Below are 17455 nucleotides of genomic sequence, written 5' to 3'. Positions count from 1 at the left end.
TCCCAGGCTGGCCAGGGAGCTGCAGCATGACCAGACCTCACCCCCACATTGGCTCCGCCCGCTGCTGCTCTCACCCCTGCCCCCCTTGGGGCTGGGACCTCTGATGCCCCTCAGCTTCCCTACCCCATCTTCACCTGGCCCCTAGGGCACCAGCTCATCCCTTTGCAGGCTGCCCCCCTGTGCCCATAGAGGGGCCTGGAGCCCCAGGCTGGACCCCCGCCTGCCCTCCACCCCCAAGCTCGCATCAGCCTGGCTCGGGCCCCAAGGCGGTGCAGCTGTGCACACCCACGGCAGCGCTTAGTTTGCTGTGCCCTGTGGCCTCTGCCAAGGAGGCGAGGTGGCCTAGGGCGCTTGCAGTTGCCTGCCCGGAGCGAGCTGAGCCCAGCAAACACCCGCTGTCCCCCGTTGACTCCTCGCTCCACCATGATCCTGTGGGGGCAGAGCTGCCCATCCCCATCCCCTCCCAGGAGCAAAGCAGGGCGGGGAGTCTCTGGGTGGAAGCCAGTTCTTGGTCCCAGCGCCCCCATGAGTTGGGTCCAGCTCAGAGGGAGAGCAAAACCCCCCGGGGCACCCAGGTGGGGCTGACGGCCTAGACATCAGCTGCCCTGCCTGGGGTGTGTGGGAACGCTGCCCGAACAGCCGCCGGCTGCCTTTTACAGCTGTGTCCTCAGCCCCTAAAGCCGCTCGTCCAGCCCTGGGAGGGGACGTGGCAGAACCCAGGTGTCCTGCTGTGGCCTAATTGCATCTGAGAACAGTCACCGCATGGGCTACATGGAGCAGATTTTATTGGGGAGCAGCAGCCAAAGGCTTTCAAGACAAGATCAAGGGCGAGATGCTTCAAACTCTGTAACAGGGCGGAGCCTGCTGTGTTGGCCCCGCCCCCTCTGGCAGGGCGGAGCCAGGCCACCTAGGTTGCTGCTCCTCTAGGCGGCCTCATTGGAAGCGGGCAGGCTCCTGCGCCCGAAGTCCATCCAGCCGGGATAATCGCGGTCGTGCAGGGGGCCCAGGGCGTTGTCCTTGTACCAGTGGCCCTCCCGGTTTGCCAGCTCTGCCGGGAGCGGGAACAGAGACCCCGGTTAACCCCCCTGCCCAGAGCCAGCTGGCTTCACCCCTTAACCTGCACTAAAGTGCCCTGGGGGGGGCCTGGCAGGGGCAACCCCGTCAGCTGTTTAGCCCCCCGGTGACCTGAAGACAGCAGTGAGGGAATGGCCAAGCGTGGGCAATGCTCTCCTGAGCTGAACCGCAGCCCAGCAGCATCGGGGTGGGGCAGCCAACCTGCCTCCTCCCCGCAGTGGGGTGGAATCCTCCATGTCCTGCCCTAAACTATCACAGGGTGTGTAAACAGCAGCCGTGTCCCACCCCAGAGGTGGCTGCCCAGCAGTGGAGGCTCCAGGGGCCCCTGTGTGTGGGGCGAGTGATACAAGAGGGTTTAACAGCCAGGAGGAGGAGGGGGTCAGGCATGCAATTACAAAAGGGCTTTAAGGGCCAGGATTGGCATGTGCCTGGCCCCCACTGCAGCTCCTACCTGCATAGATGTGGGGCAGGAATTTGGCCATGAGGTGCTTCTGGTCTTGAGACAGGGCCCCGAGCAAGTCTCTCCGGACAGGGTCAGGGTCAGGCCCGCTGCTGCTCCGGGCCAGCTCCTCAGGGCCTGGCGCGCTGCCCAGCTGGCGGGCGTCTGGCCTGGCGAGGCCGGGGGTCGCAAGGACGGCAAGCAGCAGGCACAGCTCCACCTTCATGGCTGCAAGGGAGGAGACGGGGCTGCTGGGGGCTGGTGCTGGGACAGTGTCGTGCCGCAGCAGCCTCCCCGAGAGCGGTGAGGGGTGGCTGCAGGGCTGGGGCTCACCAGCCCAGGTCAGGCTGCCCAGCTGAGGGCGCGCTCAGCTCTTGCTTCAGGACCCAGGGCAGGGTGCCCACAGGTGGCTGGGCTGGGGGGTGCTGGCACTTTGGGCCCAGCCCAAAGCTCGTCCCCGGCCTGCGCTTTGTGCCTCACACTTGGCAACGCCCTAAGATGGCCCCATAACCTGCTCCCCCCGGCCAGGGCGGACAGAGGCCCCCCCCACCTCCCCTCCCAGTGACACACACACTTGGTGATGTGTGGGTCAAATACAGCAGGGTATCAGGCACTCCTGATGGGCAGAGTGGGGGTGAGTTTGCCCCAGGCATAGAGCCCCTCCCTGGCTGATCCAGGCAGAGTCAGGGCAGGGTCCCCCCAATCAGTGCCAGGAGCTTTCAGAGCAAGCCCAGACGCCATGGTGTGAGGAGTGACACGTGCAGTCCCCCTGGGTCTGTGCCCCCGTCCCAGCCCACTCCACACACTAGCAGCGGGGGTGTTGGTGCCCGCAGCTGACCAGCTCACACCAAGCCAGGGCCGGGGCAGCACCAGGCAAAGGGAGCTCGAGGCAACTGTAGGCTGCAGCAGAGGGAGGAGCTGGCCAGCGGGCTGTGGCCAGCCGTAGGGAGGAGCTGGGAGCCCCAGCACACGAGAGGGGCCCTGCAGGGGCCAAGCGTGCCCTGGTCCCTGGAGAATGAGCTGCCAGGCCTGGCCCATCTCTGCCTTTGCAGCTAATGGCTTATGCCTGGTCCGTTTTCACCCTCACCAAGGCACGGGCCAGTTGCCAGGTTGTGGGCTAAGCAGCCAGCCCCTGGCAAGCTGACACATGGGGTCGGGGGAGGGGAGGGGGAGCTCAGCACCTCCCTTTGCCCCATCAGCAGGATTTTGCACCTGCCTTGAACCAGCCAGAGACCTAGGGAACTGGCCAGTTGCCAGTGACACAAGTAGCTGGGGTGGGGAAGCAGGGCAGCACACATGGGCCGGGAGCTAAAGGAGCCCCGAGAGGCAGCGTGCGGCACAAAGGTGCCCAACAGCACGAGTGCCCCAAGGCCATGAGACCCCCCCACAAGCGTGCACTGGGCGCCCGAGCGCTCTCACCTGCTGGAGTCGGGCGGCAGCGAGCAGACAAAGGAATCAGGTGTCACCTCTGGGTAGATTTTCACCTCTGTCAAGCCAGGGGACAAGCCCCTGCTTTTTAAAGGTGGTGCAGGGGCTAGGCTCCACCCCCATGGGAGGAAGCCCCGCCTTTGGACTCCCCAACTCCGCCCCCCCGGCTGTGCAGAGGGAGTCACAGGCCATGTGCCGCGCTGCGTGGGGAAGGGGGCGTCACGCAGCTCGGCTGGGCCATCCCGAAAGGCCCGTCAGGCTGTGGCCAGGCAGGGGCCATTAGAGTGGGGCCCAAGTGCTCCCCTCCCAGTGAGATGAGTGGGGGAGGGGAATTGTGCTGGATGCTTCCCTCTCACCCCCCCCAAATCGCCAAGCCAGGGCTGAGAAAAGAGGCTGTGAGAGCTGCCAAAGGCCACCCCGCCAGCAGGGGCCAAGCCAGAAGCGCCCCTAGGTGGCCTGATGGCTAATCCCAGGTACCCACTGAGCCACACTGCCTTCTTTCCCGGCAAAGGGGGCCCCATGGCAGGTTAACTCCCCCCCCTCCCCCCGCAACAGGGAACCACCCCAGCTCCCTGTCCCCACCCAGCTGAGCCAGGCCACGTCTTCAGGGCGCAGGGCGGGGCCCTCAGCAGGGGCGGCAGGACGCCCATCCGCGGGGGTCCATGGCTGTGTGGGTCAGCTGAGCCATAAGGCCTGGCTCAGCTGGGTGCAGTAACATGTCCCTGCAGTGGCACGGACCCAGGTGTCCTGGGCAAAGGCAAAAGCAGGGGGCACCTGCTCCAATCCGCTGAGCAGTGCCATGCGCCGGCTCGTGGCCAACCCCCGCACGCCACTCGCAGCCAGGCAGCGCTTCTGCGGCCACTGAGCTCCGGCCACCCCCCCGGCGAAATAGGGCACCATGGCTCACGTGCCTGGCGTGTCCCAGAGCTGGCGAGGCGAAGCCACCCACCGGGCACTGTGGGGAGCAGTGGGTAAGGGGTGGGGACCAGGCATTGGACCAGAACCCTTGTGCAAACCCCCGCCTGCCCCCCCACCCCCAAGCTCGCGTCAGCCTGGCTCGGGCCCCAAGGCGGTGCGGCTGTGCACACCCACGGCAGCGTTTAGTTTGCTGTGCCCTGTGGCAGGCTGGCTGCTTCCTGGCGTGTGCAGGGTGAGCCGGGGGGGGGGGGGGGGGCTGGGCTAGGTGCCCTGGGCCCACAAAGAGGGGGGTTTATGCCAAGCACCATTAGGGCAGGAATGGAAGCATGTGCCCCTCGAGCACAGGGGGTGGCTCACATGTGTCCCTGGTCACTTGGCTGCCTGGGAACAAAGTGGGTTTGTTACTGCAGCCCCCCCAACCCGGTGCGTTGTCCGGGGGCTCCAGTGGTGGGTCCCGCCGGCGTCCACGCTCCATGAGGGGGGCGGTGGGGGCTATGGGGGGGGGCGCTAGTGAGCACTAGGGTGCCGAGCAGGCTGCCACTAGGAAAGTGTTTTCTAGCGTGACAAACCCACCTGCCCCCGGTGATTTCAGTCCACGCCGGGCATGAAACGCCCACACCAGAGCCCCTCCGTCAGCCCAGCACCACACAGGGCAGCCGGCGAGGAGCCTGCAGGGCGGGGCACCCTGCGAAGCAGAGCAGCCTTTGGGAGCTGATGGGGTGGTGGGCTCAGCCCTAGATGAGCTTTTAATTCCCCAGCGACCTTTTCAAATGGTCGTTTTTAAGGACTCAAGGCAGCCGGGGGCCTGTTGACTCTGGCAATCAATGGGTGAGCCACACACTTACAGCCACGCAACTGTTTAGAGAATCGACGCGGAGCGAAGCCCCTGGAGCTGCTCCCAGGTGGGTGCTAGGAGCCCACAAACCGCAGAGCACCCACCGGTCGGTGCACCGCCGCCAGCCGTGCACTTAATCACCACGGGAGCGGGGGCGGGGGGGCAGAGGGTCGGGGGGAAGGGCCCCAGTGTGAGCAGCCAGCGTGTGACGTGTGTTTCCCCAGCTCCCTTCCTCCCTCTGGTTCTGGAGTGAGCGCAGCTGTTGTACCAATAAAATAAAAACCAGCAGGATCTTATTAAAGGGAAAAAGGCAAAATACCACATTTATTGTGAATACAGAAAGAATCATAGTAAGCAGTTAGTTATAGCTATAACATGCCATTCAATCTCATATTTAGTCACACATTCATTCATACAAACACAGGTTCTGCAAGGTTGTTATCATAGTTACCAGCCTTAGAGTTGCTCATGCCAAGCCACTGGCCAGGTGGCCTGGACATGAGGAGGGAGCAGGGCCTTGTCAGATGCTCATCTGATGCTCCTGGAAGTTGGTTTGCAGAATCAGACCCCAAAGTTCTCACTTTTTAGAGTCTATTTTTATAGGAATTTCTTCCTATGCCAGTCTATGGGAATTGCTTCATCATGCTGTTGCTGAATCAATCAGCAGATAGCACATTCCTGACGGCTCCAAGATGTTATCTTGTTCTTTGGTTCTCCCATCCTTGAGGCTGTTGGGTGGATTCCAGTCTGCCCTCCGGGGCGGGGGCGTCCTCTGGTTATTTCCACTTGACGCCTTCTTCAGCCGATGGACACTGGATTCTTAGGCTGGCACCTCCCTGATCATTCAGTTATTATCCACACCAAGCATCCATCCACATACATCCTCTATCTCTATTTTAATCACAATTGTTAATACAACAAAAGGGTGGGGAGTCTCTGGGTGCCGTTTCTGTTGTTACAGAGTATTGTTTTGAGTCTCTCTCTCTGTGAATTGCTTTGAGAACAGACTCTGTCTTAGAATGTACTAACACAGTTAGCAGCTTGCAAGTTTCACACAGAGAGGGAGAGAAAGTACCAAAAACCAAGAGACCTCTTAATTAGTAATACCCTGGAATTTAAACTCTGGGGAATCAAACTCATTTGTGATTTTAATACAGAACTTCTTTAATATGATCCAACACAGCCTCTGGGACCCCATCCCTCCTCCGCCTCTCTGCAGAGGCTGCCGGGAAAGTGGGGGCAGTAGGCTGTGGGCACCGGCCCCATGAGACAACTGCCTGCCATTGCCACACCCCCATGTCACACGCTGGACACCAACGGGGTGTCGGCTGGGCCTGCATTGTGCCCAGTCAGTGGTACAAGCCCGCCCTGCCAGGTGCCCGCCCTGCTCACATGCAGGACAAACCCGCCTCCGAACGCAGGGAATCGCTTGCTGCCCAGCTGCCCTGACGCAACCCGCTAAAGGACACAGCCAGGGGTTTGCAAAGCTGCCCCGTGCTCACCTGTGCCCAGCGAGCCGGCTGCTCGCTAGCGCCCCCATGGCCACACCCGCCACGGCGAGGAACGGCCCCCCCAGGCCTTTGGGCCACCCTGGTCTGCCGCACACTCGCTGCTCCCATGGATCAGAGACCAGGGCAAGATTCCAGCCAGCTGCTTGTCCTGCCACTCATTTGGCGCGGGTGTAAGGAGACGCTGAGCCCTTGAAGGAAGCAGTGATGGAGAGCGGGGGTGGGCCGTTCACTCGCCAAGCCTGGAGCCACTCAGCGCAAAGCCCCTTTGAAGTCGGTGGGGGCAGGATTTCACCCACAGCTGTGCCACCAGAGAGGGATTTTGTTTTTTGCTACAACCATTGTTTAGCCTGAATTCCTCCCCCGTCCTCTGCGGAGACCCATCCTTCAGCCCCCACCACCACCAGATGCCAGCTGCGGCTGAAGGCGCCATTAAGGGAAGTGCCAGGCCTCGTGGCTCATTCCCAGCCTGACGGCCAGGGCCGCGCAGCTCGTTGCTTTGCAATCCTCCAGCCTCTCTTCAGCTCCAGGCTCATCCCCTCAAGGCGTGTGCTGTGTTTGCACACTGCCCTAAGTGAGGTACTTCGCTGGGACAGGGCCTCTCACTGGAGCACACGTGAGGAAGAAAAATAGTGGCCTGGTTTTGCCTGTTTAGCCCTCACGATCGACGCTACGCTGTTTGAGGGCCTCCTCCCCGCTTTTAAGGGACCTGGCCAAAGAGACAAGGGCTTGCCTGGGATTCTGGAGAAGTTACAGACCACGGGGTCGCAGGTGGCAGGGCTGCCCACGTGCATTAACTTGTGTCCTTCCCCACACGGATATTAGAGGCTTGGCAATTGGATCGGGTGGAGGGGTGAGGAGGTGTTAACTTGGGGGGGATTAGGGAGAAAAGCTCCAGGCAGACTCAGGACATGGGAGGCAATAGTCTGAATGGGCATCTGTCTTGGTGCACGTCTCTGCTCTGCTCCCAGGACTGGTATGTTACCAATTCTCAGAGCAGTTTCCCCATTTCCATGGTGTTTGCAAGGCATGACACTAACCTGGACTGCTAACGAGCGTGTCCGCAGCAGCTGGATTTGGAGCTCATTTAAACTAAAGACTGGAGACAGATCCGGCTGCGGTGCTAGACACACAGCTGGGTGCAGCCAAAGCCAGGTGCTGTGAAAAGGGATCGGGCTAAGACGAGAGATGTCACCAGCCCCTCTGAGGTGGGGCAGTATCACTATCCTCACAGAACAGCATAGGGAGATGAAGCCTCTTTTCCAGGGTGAGACAAAGACCCAGGAACAGAAGATGGGCTCCCAGCCTCTGGCTCTGCCTGTGCATTAAGATATGAGCTGACCCACAGCTAAGGTCAGGAAGAAAAGCCCGCTGACGTGCCAAGCTAAAGCAGGTATCGCTGGGTAGCTAATGGCCAAGGATACTGCCACTGGCTTGGGTGCATCCTGGGAGGTTCACAGCTTGCCCCCTAACTCATCTGGAGGTGGCCTCATTCAGAACAGGCTCCGAGCAGCGCAAACATTCTTTAAACAAATCCCTTCCCGTTTGGCTCCCAGGGCAAACAGGATCTACCTGGCGGGGAAGGTATCAAGTGCTCATGCTTCGCCCCAATCGATGGCTTGCTCCCTGGAGCGTTTCCTACAGGCAACAAACAAATTGTTCTGCAATTAGCGGCCCCTAATGCTGCTGATCTGGGCTAAATAAGCCTTTCCGCTGATCTTGAGTCAAGTGCTGCTGTCACCCTCTGTCAATTTTCGCTGGAAAGTCCCTGTGATACTGGATGCATCTGAGGAGTGACACTTATTTCCCCTTGGTTCATCAGCAGGGAAGTAAATATTTGGCCACCTGCACTGTCCCCATTTGGTGAGTTCCCAGAGGCCCTCGGTAGCAAAAGCAGCCAGCCTGGTCCCTCTCCCCAGACAGGTTGACAGAGCACAGACCCAGGTGTAGGGGATCAGAGTGGACATGAAAATCAAGTCCCAGAATTCCTCTCTTCCGGTGTGCAAGTGGCTCCCTCTTGTGTTGGAACAGCAGCACTGGAGCCCATGTCTAAGGCCTTGTCTAAAGGGGAAACTTGCTGTCACTTGGAAAAGGGTTCAAACGAAACCCCCCCCAGAAAGCCCCTTATACAGGAATAAGAGCGTCTACATGGGAGTTAGACCAGTGTAGCTCTATCAGTTTAATTATACCGGTATAACTGGACTCCCTTTCCCATGGAGCTAAGCCCTAACTGACGTATCTGATTTTTGCAGCAGGGAAGCTCGGCAGCAGAATCAGGATCAGCATTGCCAGAAGGGATCATGGCTCGGGCTTCACAGTGAGGAGAACAGGCTTTTATGAGCACTGAGTCCCATTGACTTAAATGAAGCCAGACTCTGAGGTAGAGTTTTAAACAGTCAAGCTTAAGATCACTTCTCTCCACCTCATGAAAGACCTGAATTTCTAAAGGTGAAAAGCCCTTAACGAAGACCTTCTATGCTTTCTTTATAGATCAGAAAGCAGTGTCAACAAGAGCCCCAGCCCAGTGGTTTTTCCCTGGAAGAGGTTATTAGTAACAGTGAGCCATTTCCCTGAAGTTCATGTCTGGCAGCCATACGTTACTCTTACATGAAAACCTCGCATTTGGGGGGGCACACATGTCACTGGGAGACCTGATTTCACACTTGTGCAGTCAAGTTACCACCACGGGGTGCATCTCATTTCCCAACCCCAGGAAAACTGCACCCACCATTTGTACTTAGCAGGGATCAAACACCCAATGGAGACAGAGCCTTACAGCCCCCCTAGGCAGGTCTCCTCCTCCCCCAAGCAGGGCCCCCAAGGGAGGAAGGTTAAAATATGCACTGTTGTAGCCACAAAAAGGAGGACTTGTGGCACCTTAGAGACTAACCAATTTATTTGAGCATGAGCTTTCGTGAGCTACAGCTCACTTCATCGGATGCACAGTACTCCTTTTCTTTTTGCGAATACAGACTAACACGGCTGTTACTCTGAAACCTGTTGTAGCCATGTTAGTCCAAGAGAAATCATATCTTTTGTTGGACCAACTTCCATTGGTGAGACAAGCTACTGAGCTTACACCAAGCTGTTCCCTTCAGACTACACGTGACTGTCTGAGCTCGAAGAGGGAAGGGGACCAGGGCTATACTCATCATTCCGCCAAACTCCCAGCTGCAGCTTAACACTGGTGATGGTGCTAGATATATTTTAATACATAAAAGTTACTTGAACTTGACAAGTGTCCTTATCCCAGACTCCAGGAGGCCTTTAGCCTCTCAGTGCTTGCTGGGCTCTCTGCATTGCAGGGATCTCACAAGGATGGATAAGTAAAGCTACCAGATGTCAGTGGGGCAAGGACTGAGCAATCACCATGCTCAGTCGCATGACAGGTGCTCTAGAAATAAGTAATTTACCCCATAAAAGCTCATTTGCATAGTAGCTACCCTGTGTTAAGACTAGTTCTTGCCACTTCAAACTCTCCCAACCCGTTCGCTTTAGCATGAGAATATTTTTCTTCTGTTCCATCAATTAAAGCACAGGGCACAGAGGTGGCTATTGCATCAGTGATTTTGTGCGCAGGTGCAGCTGAGTGAAGACCATCCCAGCCCTTCAACCAAATGAATTATGAACATCTCCTGCCCTATTTCAATCCTGGCCCAAGCACACACCCTTTATAGTCATTCCCCCTAGGAACAGAAAGTCATTGTTCTAACTCACTGCTTTTGTAAGATTCCCTGCTGCTTTGCGTAACTGTGACCAAGTCTCTCAGGAGAGGTTTGTAAAGCAGGCAGAGCACCCCACTGGAAAACAGGCCTGAGATCAAAGGGCTGTTTCAGGAAAGCCAGTCAGACATGGGTGTAATTTAAACAAGTCAGGCAAAACGTGGACAGCTCCTAGTTCTGCCTTAGATTGTACCTGTTCCAGGTAAGTAGAGCTGACTCTGTGCCACCCCCAACACAACCTCCATCTTTCTCTCTCCCCTTTAGGGTTAAACATCCCTCCTCGGTGGTGTGAGGCAACTGCCAGGCTGAGCCAGGAGCCTGGCAGTTGAAGGGATGAAGTGAGCTGTAGCTCACGAAAGCTTATGCTCTAATAAATTGGTTAGTCTCTAAGGTGCCACAAGTCCTCCTTTTCTTTTAACTTTTCATAGAAATCCCATCCGAGCAACTCACCAGGAAAGGTTGTCCAGATGTTTGCACAGCAATGGCTGATGCAACAAAGGAAGCCACCTAGACTTTGGTAAGTCACATCTGTCATTTTCCACCCTCAGCCCCAGTAGAGCAAGCCAATTGGCTGACTAGCATAAGTTATACATGGCCCCAAACTTAGAACAGCAGCAACTAGAGCCCCTCTGGCTCAAACAGGAAATTGAATCCACCAGGCAGGTGTTTTTGAAAACCATTTTTATTTAAATAAGGGTTTAAATACATTACATACAACATTAAAACTGAAACGAAGAATCTGTTGCTTCACAGGGCATTGGGCAGCAGTTACTAGTAACATGTAAGCTCTGCAGCTCTATCTACAATGATCCAAAAATTGATCCCTTGTCAAAAGTTTAACCCAAGGTAATGTTTCCTTTGATCACTCTACCCTGTATCTTTGGGTTTAATGATACCAACAGCTGACTTGGCCTGAGGTCGAGACATTCAGCCTTGGAGAAGCCAATCTTCCAGGTATCTCCTAAGGCAGATTTCTTCAGTTACTCTTCTTGGTCAGTCAGTTTGTGCCTAGACCACAACACCTCCAGAAGCAAGCCCTGCCTACAGGATGCTATTTCCCCATTCAGTGTCACAGCTCATGTTTGGTGCCTCATGCGTTTAGGCACCTCAAGTATTAAAGTCCATTTAAATGGAAAGGAAGCTGGACTGAAGAGAGATTCAGACAGAGTCTCTGGACAGACTTGTTGAGTCCCTGGACTTAACACAAACTTCTGGTTATTTTTAGCTTCAGGCTGGACACTGCCTGATTTACCTCGGTTTAAATGAGGGACAGCAAGACGAGACAGCATGGCTCTTGCCAGTTTATTACATCGCTGAGTTACACTAGTCCAGACTAAAACAGCAGGCTTCAGATGGTTACATTACACAATCCAGCTGGCTTTAAACTTATGACAAGGGACAGAAGGGGATTTTACTCATCGCAAGGCAGTCCTCTCACTTAAAGCGTCAGAGACCCACTGGCACTTAAAACCCATGGACCTTCAGCTGGTCGTCTTTAGCCAAACCAATCTGTGAAAAAAAAAAAGACATGAACATGCCTTACAGAACACTAACCTGGTGAACCTCTGACATTCAGATACTGGCTAAATTTCCAAAGCTCCTGTCACCAAGGAAGCACAAAGCTACGACATCAAGAACTAGACTGAGTCCCTAGAAATGGAGGATTGGGCCAAAAGAAATCTGATGAGGTTCAATAAGGATAAGTGCAGGGTCCTGCACTTGGGACAGAAGAACCCAATGCACAGCTACAGACTAGGGACCGAATGGCTAGGCAGCAGTTCTGCGGAAAAGGACCTAGGGGTGACAGTGGACGAGAAGCTGGATATGAGTCAGCAGTGTGCCCTTGTTGCCAAGAAGGCCAATGGCATTTTGGGATGTATAAGTAGGGGCATAGCCAGCAGATCGAGGGACATGATCGTTCCCCTCTATTCGACATTGGTGAGGCCTCATCTGGAGTACTGTGTCCAGTTTTGGGCCCCACACTACAAGAAGGATGTGGATAAATTGGAGAGAGTCCAGCGAAGGGCAACAAAAATGATTAGGGGTCTGGAACACATGACTTATGAGGAGAGGCTGAGGGAGCTGGGATTGTTTAGCCTGCAGAAGAGAAGAATGAGGGGGGATTTGATAGCTGCTTTCAACTACCTGAAAGGGGGTTCCAAAGAGGATGGCTCTAGACTGTTCTCAATGGTAGCAGATGACAGAACGAGGAGTAATGGTCTCAAGTTGCAGTGGGGGAGGTTTAGATTGGATATTAGGAAAAACTTTTTCACTAAGAGGGTGGTGAAACACTGGAATGCGTTACCTAGGGAGGTGGTAGAATCTCCTTCCTTAGAGGTTTTTAAGGTCAAGCTTGACAAAGCCCTGGCTGGGATGATTTAACTGGGAATTGGTCCTGCTTCGAGCAGGGGGTTGGACTAGATGACCTTCTGGGGTCCCTTCCAACCCTGAGATTCTATGATTCTATGAAATGCATGAACATTATAAGCAATACACAGTTTGAGAAAAATGCAGGCAATTTCTTGAATACCTCTCCACATTTCTGATTCTTATTCTACCTTTTGGTATCAGAAAATATCAGATCCAAAACTAACACCTCATTAAACCACAGCAAATGGAGGCATCTCTTTAATTGTAAAGAAATTATACTAAGGTTGATAAAGTTACAGTGAATACCATCTGTTAAGTGCTGGAGCACAAATTCTAGAAAGGAACGTCATACCTCTATGAGGAACTGGCATATGTTCTTGCGCTGGTCACCTTGCAGCTGAATCACTTCTCCATATTCAGGGTGTTCAATCACAGTACCATTGCAAGCAAATTTCTATGAGTAGAGAAACCATATTTTGGCAAAAATGCAGTGCAGGCCAGATATCGGCCTGTCCCATAATGCAGGCACCCGCCATACCATACAGGGTCATCTTTCCACATGGAAACATAAGAAATCTATGGACTTTGACCAGTTCCTGGAACTTAGTTTTTTTTTTTTTTTAATATCAAAGCTTTGCAACTATTAGCCTCAGAGGCTTGAGACTCCAGTTTGACAGCAGCTCTACAGGCCAGTTTTCATCCTCATGTGCCCCTGCCAGTCAGCTCATCCACGCACTTTCAAGCCCCCCCATTAGTTTGGTAGCATTCCAGCTTCACCACCCCCTGCAAGGCAGCAACCCCCCTCCCCACCCCCCCGGCAGGCCCCCTCCACCCCACTGCTCATTAAAACCCTCCCCTCCCCCTCTGCCCAGTAAACCCCCCCCCCCAGGAGCCTCCCCCTCCCCCACTGCCCAGTAAACCCACCCCCCCCAGGAGCCTCCCCCTCCCCCACTGCCCAGTAAACCCCCCCCACTGCCCATGGGAGCCTCCCCCACTGCCCATGGGAGCCTCCCCCTCCCCCACTGCCCAGTAAACCCCCCCCGCTCCCCATGGGAGCCTCCCCCTCCCCCACTGCCCAGTAAACCCCCCGCCCCGCTCCCCATGGGAGCCCCCCCCAGTTAACCCCCCTTCCCCCCCGCCCCGCTCCCCATGGGAGCCCCCCCCCAGTTAACCCCCCCCCCGCTAAGCCCCCCCCCCGGGCCAGCCCCCACCTTCTTGAAGGCCTTCACCAGTTTCTTTTTATCGTAATCATCCGCGATGCCCTGGACAGTGGTGAGGGTTTTGCGGCCGTTGCGCTGCTGGATCCTTATATGGATGTAGTCCTCAGTGCCGCCGGGGAGCAAGTCATCACCCTTACTTGCATCAGCAAAGGGGTCTGGGGGGAGAGCGCGCGTGAGCCCCGCTGACCCCCCCCGCCCGCGCGGGGGCCGGGCTCGTGACGTCACCGGCGAGTCACGGGGCCGTGACATCAGAGGGGGGGAGAGAAGAGAAACGGAGCCCGCAGGCCCCGCCCTTCCCCGGGGATTGCGCCAGTCCTGCCCCGCCCGAAAAAGAAAAAAAAAAAACCCCGACGCCATCGAAACAGCGCTCGCCATTGGACGGCGGCTGCGTCGGTCACGGCAGAGCCCGCCCCCCCCCGCTGACGCAGCGACCCGGGGACTAGAAACTGCGCCACCGCGAGGCCCCGCCCCCAACCCCCCGCGAGCGCCAGCGGCCGGGCCCCCGCCCCCCCCGCGCGCCGGCCCCGCCCCCTCACCGAAGGAGTGGAGGTTCTGGATAGCGGACATACGATACGCTTCCCTTCCCTCGGTGGAGGCGGCGGCGGGAGCGGGCGGGCGGCGGCCGGGCGGCGAGGGCGGCAGCGGCTCGAGCGGGTCTCTCTCGGGAGGGTGATGCTCTCGCTGTGGCGGCTCGAGACCGTGTCAGGGGGGCGGGACCGGCGCCGCCGGCTTATATAGCCGCCCCTTGTGACGCCAGCGCGCACGGGAAGCGAGGGCTGCGATTGGCCTGGGGCGGGACACGTCACCGCGCACGGAGGGGGAGCCGCGGCCTGACTGGCAGGGGTGGGGCCGGGCGCGTGCGCACTGGGGCCCGGGACGGCGCTTGGCGCCTGCGCGTTGAGGGGTGCGGCCTGGAGCATGCGCAATGGGACGGGAGTGGCCTTAGTGGGTCAGGGCCGCAGGGTGGGGGAGGGGAGCCGGGGCCTTGTCTCCCTTCCCGAGCCCCGCAGCGAGCCCCAGCCCCTCCCCCACCCTCTCCGTCCCCCCCCCCGAGCCCCTCCCCCTCCCGCCATCGCCCCCCAACCCCCCGCCCGCAGGGGCCTGGAGTCGCCAGGAGTGAACGGGAACCTCGTGCGAGGAAACCGCCAGGAATGAACCCAAAGGACCCCCCCGGCCCCCCTTAGTGCCCCCCCCGGCAGCTCTGGGAAGTGCCCTGCCCCCGCCCCCCAGCCCCACTCCCGAGGGCACGGCCACAGCTGCCAGCTTCCTCGCGGTCAAGGAGCCCCTGGGCTTTCCCCATCAGCCCCCCCGTGACTAGCCCCCCCCGGCGTGCAGTCTGGGGCTGGGGGGGGCCCGCTGTGCACCCCCGGCTCCCCCCGGCCCTGCCGATCACACAGAGGAAGCAACAAGCTACTAGCCAACGAGCAACTCACAAGCCAATTAAGTCACAAACAAGCCCCCTTTCTGCGGGTTTTTGGCGGGTTTGGCATGTCTGGAGGCGTGTGGGGCCCCCCCCCGGCCTGCCCGGTGCATGCCGCGCCGCGTGTCCATCTGCACCAGAGAGCAGCACGAGGGAAACATGCTGAGCCACCCGGCGGAGGGGCTGGAGGGGACTGAAGGTCGTGGGTAAAACCAGGGTTTTGTGGGAGCTGTTTATTGTTATCATCACGGATAATTTTGAGGCTCCCAGAAGCAGCTGAGAGACAAGGCGGGTGAGGTAATATCGTTTTCTGGACCAACGCCTGTCGATGAAAGATGCACGCTTTTGAGCTTACAGAGTTCTTTCACGAACAGACCTTGGTCCAATAAAAGAGGAAGAACTCTGTAAGCTCAAAAGCGTGTATCTTTCATCGACAGACGTTGGTCCAGAAAACGATATCACCTTACCCGCCTTGTTTCTCTAATATCCTAGGGACCTACATGGCTCCATCAACGCTGCGGGAAGCGCAGAGGAAGGTATCATCCTGCACCAAGAATCTCAACCAATCATGTTTTGACCAACTTAAATTCCCCCTGGCATTTCAACTGCCTACAGTAGAACTTCAGAGTTACAAACACCAGAGTTATGAACCGATTGGTCAACCACACACTTTAATTGGAGCCAGAAGTACACACTCAGACAGCAGCAGAGACAAAAAAGTATATACAGGGCAGTACTGTGTTAAATGTAAACTAAAAAATAAAGGGAAAGTTTTAAAAAGGAAGATTTGACAAGGTAAGGAAACTTTCTGTGCTTGTTTCATTTAAATTAAGATGGTCGAACGAAGCATTTTTCTTCTGCATTGTAAAGTTTCAAAGCTGAATTAAGTCAATGTTCAACTGGAAACATTTGAAAGAACAATTATAACATTGTTCAGAGTTACGAACAACTTCCATTCCCGAGGTGTTCATAACTTGAGTTTCTACTGTAAATCACTCCACTTCCTGTCCTAAACTGTTGTGTAGCATTGCGGGCACAGAGCAGCTGCCCCATTCCACTTAAGAGGTAGCTGTGTGAGTGGTGGGTGAATTGATTGCTACATACATGCTCAGTTGAAATACCACAAAGCAGCAGCTTTCTGAGCACCTTGCCAGGCACTCATGACACCCTGGACAACACATCTCACCCAGCATCCAGTCTGCTCAAGCTGTGACACCAGAAGTGGCTCCTTATAAACTGTAATTACAGTCAGCGTAAATAGACTACTGCCCTCCAAACTGCAGCTTGGCATTGCTGAAAACAACTCACTGGGCGGGATCTTATGCCCAGCAGAGGCTTATGCTCTGGTCATTCCATCCATTAATCCAGCCCCCTCTGCCTGCGGCCCTTGGAAATGAGAGAAGGGCCGTGGGGGTGAATCTATCACCTTGGGTTTGTAAGAATCTGCTAAGCCCCAATCACTTGTCAGCAGGAATTAGTTGTCTCAGATCAAATCCTTTCCCCAAACCTTGTGTGGATGGGCCTGTAGCTGAACGCAATTCAAAAAGAGAAGCATGTAACCCTGTTTCCAAGTCCTTCTAATCCAGTGGCTAAGAGGCTGGATCTCAGCAGTCTGTGCTAGCTACAGTTATCAAAAGACGATGTATAGCTTTCCCGCTGTCCCGTGGTAGCCAAAACCCCCATTCCCAGACTGGCTGGGAAGTGTCTCCCCACGGTGCATCCACTTCCCAGACTGGCTGGGAAGTGTCTCCCCACGGTGCATCCACCATACGGAGTAAAACTGGATTGGAGTTTAATTGTGGGTTATTCTTCTTTGCAACTGAACTTGACATCCAGCTCCTGGTGTTTTATTTTTTTTTAAAATACACTAAAAATTCAAATAAAGTAATAGAAACAAAACCCGTAGAGATCCACAGGAATGAGACACCCGCCTCTGTGGAGCGGTTACCTCTGGGGAAACTGACTGACACCCCTCTCCCTCGCCGCCCAGCCCTCCTGGAGACATTTGGGGCTACTGCATTGTATTTACTGCACTGAGGTTTGTTGAACCTACAGTTCATCCATCCCGCCCACATCTCTGGAGCCCTCAGCTTTCATGAGGTTGCTGGTTTTCGGTTCAGCTCTGGGAGGAATTCACTGAGAGACCATTTTGCTACCGGCTGTGATGCCACCTTGTGGCACCTGTGAGCAACGACGTTATTTAGGGATTGCAAAAAGAACAGGAGGACTTGTGACACCTTGGAGACTAACCAATTTATTTGAGCATAAGCTTTCGTGAGCTACAGCTCACTTCATCGGATGCATCCAGCTCTCGAAAGCTCATGCTCAAATAAATTGGTTAGTCTCTAAGGTGCCACAAGTCCTCCTGTTCTTTTTGCGGATACAGACTAACACGGCTGTTACTCTGAAACCTGTCTTTAGGGATTGCGTCATCCTTGGTAGTTCTATTGATTTATAAATAATAGATTTTAAGGTCAAAAGAACAGGAGGACTTGTGGCACCATAGAGACTAACCAATTTA

At 55.9% G+C, this 17455-nt stretch overlaps 2 protein-coding genes across 2 annotated transcripts; both read right to left on the bottom strand.

Annotated features, from left to right (window-relative positions):
• Positions 1-777: 777 nt before the first annotated feature.
• On the bottom strand, positions 778-2995 carry GAST (gastrin). Its single transcript, XM_073326200.1, has 3 exons — positions 2933-2995; positions 1526-1741; positions 778-1048 (listed from the first exon to the last, which is right to left on the bottom strand). Exons 2-3 carry the CDS (start codon positions 1737-1739, stop codon positions 924-926), a joined length of 339 nt encoding a protein of 112 aa, XP_073182301.1. The 5' UTR covers positions 1740-1741; positions 2933-2995; the 3' UTR covers positions 778-923.
• Positions 2996-11212: 8217 nt separating this feature from the next.
• On the bottom strand, positions 11213-14248 carry EIF1 (eukaryotic translation initiation factor 1). Its single transcript, XM_073325685.1, has 4 exons — positions 14051-14248; positions 13506-13669; positions 12647-12748; positions 11213-11433 (listed from the first exon to the last, which is right to left on the bottom strand). The coding sequence occupies exons 1-4, from the start codon at positions 14079-14081 to the stop codon at positions 11389-11391; spliced, it is 342 nt and encodes a 113-aa protein (XP_073181786.1). The 5' UTR covers positions 14082-14248; the 3' UTR covers positions 11213-11388.
• Positions 14249-17455: the final 3207 nt, after the last annotated feature.

Source organism: Lepidochelys kempii, chromosome 27 (assembly GCF_965140285.1).
Source record: "Lepidochelys kempii isolate rLepKem1 chromosome 27, rLepKem1.hap1, whole genome shotgun sequence".
Taxonomy (NCBI): Eukaryota; Metazoa; Chordata; order Testudines; family Cheloniidae; genus Lepidochelys; species Lepidochelys kempii.
The sequence above is the reverse complement of the archived record's forward strand: the minus strand, read 5'-3'. Positions and strand labels throughout refer to the sequence as shown.